The 5,172-nt window shown below is 33.9% G+C and overlaps 1 protein-coding gene and 1 long non-coding RNA gene across 2 annotated transcripts in view; one reads left to right on the top strand and one right to left on the bottom strand.

Moving 5' to 3' along the window:
- LOC102676369 overlaps positions 1-2,436 on the bottom strand; it is a 6,660-nt gene extending 4,224 nt beyond the window's left edge. The window contains exon 1 of the long non-coding RNA XR_421446.2: positions 2,427-2,436. This is a non-coding gene — a long non-coding RNA (uncharacterized LOC102676369). The remainder of the gene's footprint in view (positions 1-2,426) is intronic.
- The window catches only part of LOC102681552, a 24,747-nt gene that overhangs the window by 17,489 nt on the left and 2,086 nt on the right, over positions 1-5,172 (top strand). The window contains exon 3 of the mRNA XM_031509496.1: positions 5,099-5,159. Coding sequence (XP_031365356.1) covers positions 5,099-5,159 — 61 coding nt within the window. The remainder of the gene's footprint in view (positions 1-5,098; positions 5,160-5,172) is intronic.

The raw sequence follows: 5,172 nt of genomic DNA, 5'->3' as shown, positions 1-5,172 counted from the left end.
TTCACTCTCGAACGAGCCACGCCATTATTATGCAACCTAAGTCGCGGCCATTATTTCAGCCTCGCTTATGAACGCCATCTCCTCCAAGGTTAATCGAGTCGATCGCCTCGATCCTCGTTTACACTCTGATAAAAGAGTAAATCGGATCTGGTTTACTGGGGCTCGTTCCAGTATTTCGATGCGGGCCACGTGTTTCCTTCCTTCCCTCTACGTTTGGCTATCGTTTGATCGGTCGACGAAACACAATTCTTGCGTTGAAGGAATCGTGGTTTTGCTAGAGAAGAGGGAACAATGTTTCTTTATGGTTGTTGGATGAATCGATTGAATCGGAAGTTTTGTAAAGTTTTGAATTTCGGTGAGAGAAAAGGAATCTTTGACGGGTCGATAGAAATTGATTTAAGAAATTAGTTGAAAGAGACGATTGTTGCAGACAAAAATTGCGTTCTTAGAGTCATTTATTATAGAAATTGTTAAGGGAATCGTGGTTTTGGAAGAGATGGAAGAATGTTTCTTTAGTTGTTGGATGAATCGATTGAACGAAAGTTTTGTAAAGTTTTGAATTTCAAGAAGAAAGGAATCTTTAACGGCTCTGATTTTTCTTTGATAGACTGATTTAAAAAATTAGTTGGTTTTGGGATGAAGGAACATTGAATTGAATGTTGTAAAATGGGCGATTGTTGCAGAGAAAAATTGCGTTCTTAGAGTAATTAATTATAGAAATTGTTAAGAGAATCGTGATTTTGGAAGAGATGGAAGAATGATGAATGTTCCTTTTCAGTTATTGAATGGATCGATTGAACGAAAATTTTGTAAAGTTTTGAATTTCGACGAGAAGAAAGAAATCTTTAAAACGGCTCTGATTTTTCTCTGATAGACTGATTTAAGAAATTAGTTTTGGAATGAAGGATATTGAATTAAAATAGAAGAATGTTATTAAAAATAAATGATTGATACAAAAATTGCGTAAAATAATTAATTATAGAAATTATTAAATTGTTAAGTTGAATCGTGATTTTGGAAAAAATGGAAGAATGATGAATATTCAGTTATTGAATGGATCGATTGAACGAAAGTTTCGCAAAGTTTTGAATTTCAACGAGAGAAAAGGAATTTTTATCGAAAGACTGATTTAAAAATTAATACTTAGTTTATAGAATAAAGGAATATTGAATTGAATGTTGTTAAAATGGACGATTCTTGCAGACAAAAATTGTGTTCTTAGAATAATTAATTATAGAAATTGTTAAGGGAATCGTGGGTTTAGAAGAGAAGATGGAAGAATGATTCTTTTCAATTGTTGGATGATTGAACGAAATTTTCGTAAAGTTTTGAATTTCAACAAGAAAAAAAATCTTTATCGATAGATTGATTTAAGAAATTAATTAAAAAGGGCAATTGTTGCAGATAAAAATTAAAATAATTAAAATAATTAATTATAAAAATTATCAAGGGAATCATAAAATCATTTTGGAAGAGAAAGTGGAAAAATGTTTCTTTACAGTTTTTGAATGGATCGATTGAACGAAAGTTTGTAAAGTTTTAAATTTCGACATGAGGAAAGCAATCTTTGACAGATTTTTCTCTGACTGATTTAAAAAATTAGTAGTTACCTTTTGGGACGAAGGAATATTCAATTGAATATTGTTAAAATGGACGATTGTTATAGACAAAAATTGCATCCTTAGAATAATTAATTATAAAAACTGTTAAGGGAATCGTGCATTTAATAGAAGAACGTTTCTTTTCAATCGTTGAATAATTAAACAAAAATTTCGCAAAGTTTTGAATTTCTATGAAAGAAAAGGAATCCTTATCTTATAGACTGATTTAAGAAATTAATTAAAAAAGACGATTTTTGTCACAAAGAAAAATTGCGTTCTTGAAATTAATTAATTACCGAAACTTCAACAAAGATCGCGCGAGAGGAAGAAAAGAAGAAAAGAAGAAAAAAAGAAACCGGACCAGGGATAATGTGCATAACGTGCAAGCTTCCCTGGCCGGCGTACATCAGGCGGACGTGTGTCGGTTTGGGCGCGGATAATGAGCGTGTCGTCGTGGTGAGCACCTGTGCAAGCCGTGGAATATTTTCGTCGACGTGATCCGCGTAAAACGACCGCAAATACGGGTATTTCGGTGGCTTGACTCATCGCCTCCGTAACGCTATTTTAAAACCGTCGCCGCCGCCGCCGCCGCCGCCACCGCCCCATGTATCGAATCCTACTGTTTACCTTAGCCTCGTGATAATTTCACGAGCGAAATTTAAACGGTCCCGACCGTGCCAAAATTCATTAAACATTGTCGACACGGACACGGATCGCCGCCTTCGATTTTCCACTTTCAGAGGAGGAAATCTTCCGCGCTTCTCGAGGCCCCTCCCCCCTTTGAGGCGGGACAATTCAAATCGAATCAATTAACAATTAATTGACATTTATTTCCCTCTTTCCAAAAATCGACAGTGATTTATCTTGGTGTTCCAATGAGATTGTAATTAAGGAATTGATTTATGTATAAAACGTCAGAGGGACACGTTAAAGAAATTTGAGGTAAGTTGCAGCATTTATTGTTCACTCGTGTGATAGAATATTCAAGAATAAAAAAAATTTAACAAACTCGTGAAAAGTACAAATTCGATAGATCATTGCAGTAAAAGAAAGAATTAATATATTGATTCGTTTAAATTTGTAAATAGTATACAAGCAAAGAATCGTGATTTTTAGCGTGAATATTATTCGATATTCGATCGAAATGGAAATCGAATATTCACGATCTATTTTTCAAACTTCGAGTCCTCGCACAAAACACTCCTTAACTCGGTTAATCTCGAAATTTTGGCCGAAATAAATTGACGGATTCATCGTGCAATTTCATCTGTGGTGATAGATTCTGATGGAAGGTTGAAGAGCAAGTTATGTGACTCACTGATTAGAGAGTATTATCGGAGATTCGTTGGACCACGTTCGAGAGCTGTCGCTTCTTCCACGAAAGATTAAAGGTCGCTGGCTTCTTCGTCATCTTCGCCCACCCCCACCCTCGCGGGGTATCGTTGACCCACGCGCCAGATCTATCCTAGTTTGCCTGGCGATATCGCGTACAAGAGAGGTTTCTAGTCGCTTTTCCAGAAGAGGAGTAGTCAAAAGAGCGTATATATAATTTCATTAACCTCGCTTCGATTCTCGAGTTAGTTTAGAATCTTGAAAGTAATTAAGAGGATCTTACTTGGAGAAGTTATTTTTATACAATCGTATAGTTGGGGATTAACAAATTGTCGGATTTCAAATTCTGATTAATATTAGGAATATGATATAGCACTTGGTATTTTGATTTGATTGAAATAAAAGGATTGTTAAGGTGGGATTCCAAATTGTGAATGGTATTTCAAACCAAAAATGGTGTAAAAATATCGTAAGCATTAACTCTGACTATGAATTCGTCTAATAGTGTATCGACTTTCTTAAGAAACTTTGCATTCACATCGATTGAATAATCTTGATTGTAGGATTCTTACAATATGATAATTGAGACGTTCTATCTATTCTATAAAAAATATTGCAGATTAAAGGTCGCATATTTAATATTTTGGAATATTAAAAATTCCAAAGAACAAAGTACTTTAATCGATTAACCAAGAATCTCTTAAATTTAAAAATAAGAAATTTAAATTAAAAAACTTTGCATTCACATTGGTTGAATAGCTTTGATTGAGTTGCAGATATTTTGGAATATTAAAGATTCCAAAGAACAAAGTATCTTTAATCGATTAACCAAGAATCTCTTAAATTTAAAAATAAGAAATTTAAATTAAGAAACTTTGCATTCACATTGATTGAATAGCAGATATTTTGGGATATTAAAGATTCCAGAGAACAAACGATTCAAATTACTTCGTTTAATCAACTGATCAACAATACGTCTCTTAAATTTAAAAATAAGAAACTTCAATTAAGAAACTTTGTATTCGCATTGATCGAATAGCCTTGGTTGAGTTGCAAGAATCTTACAATAAGATAATCAAGACGTTCTATTCAAAAAAGAAAACTTTGTATTCACATTGATTGAATAGCCTTGGTTGAGTTGCAGATATTTTGGAATATTAAAGATTCCAAAGAACAAACGACTCAAAGTACTTTAATCAACTAACCATCAATGCTTCTTTTAAATTTAAAAATAAGAAAATTTCCATTCACGTTGATTGATAGCTCTGCATGAATCTTACAATATGATAATCGAGACGTTCCATCAAAGAAAAAAAATATTACAAACAATTTCTTTATCCTTCAACTTAAAAAATAAGAAAATTTTTCCATTCACATTGACTGATAGCCTCATTGCTTGAGTTGCAGGAATCTTACAATATGATCTTTGGAATATTAAAGAAACAAACGACTCAAACAATTTCTCTATCCTTCAATCAACTGATCCATAACACTTAAACTTAAAAATAAGAAAATTTTTCCATTCACATAGACTGATAGCCTCTCATTGCTTGAGTTGCAGGAATCTTACAATAATCGAGACGTTCCATCAAAGAAAAAAAAAAAGGTGTTTGTAATATTAAAGAAACAAACGACTCAAACAATTTCTCTATCCTTCAATCAACTGATCCATAACACTTAAACTTAAAAATAAGAAAATTTTTCCATTCACATAGACTGATAGCCTCTCATTGGTTGAGTTGCAGAAATCTTACAATAATCGAGACGTTCCATCAAAGAAAAAAAAATATTACAAATATCTTGAATATCAAAGATTCCAAAAAAACAATTTCTCTATCCTTCAATCAACTAATCCATAACGCGTCTCTTAAACTTAAAAAATAACAAACTTTCACACGAATCGAATAACCTTGGTTCCAAGTATCGATGCAATTAATTAATTCTATCAAAAAAAACAAAGAAACAAATCAATCAAACACCTTGAATACCAAAGATTCCAAAGAAACAACCGACTCAAACAATTTCTCAAACTACCTTCAATCAAACCAACCTTCGCTCAAATTTCCCCAAATTTCCCCTCCTATATACATATCCCCTCTCTCTCAAGCGATCCTCAAGCAGACTGTCAGACCACCAATCATTCGTTCATTCTTCTGTTCGGCCAGCGTCCGGCTCGCGTCTCGACGCAGCGACGACGGGCGAGGCGAGGAGGGCGTCGACCACGGGGCGGCAACGCGGC

The sequence above is a fragment of the Apis dorsata genome, unplaced genomic scaffold, assembly GCF_000469605.1.
Source record: "Apis dorsata unplaced genomic scaffold, Apis dorsata 1.3 scaffold_161, whole genome shotgun sequence".
NCBI lineage: Eukaryota > Metazoa > Arthropoda > Insecta > Hymenoptera > Apidae > Apis > Apis dorsata.
This window is presented reverse-complemented; position numbering and strand designations above follow the sequence as displayed.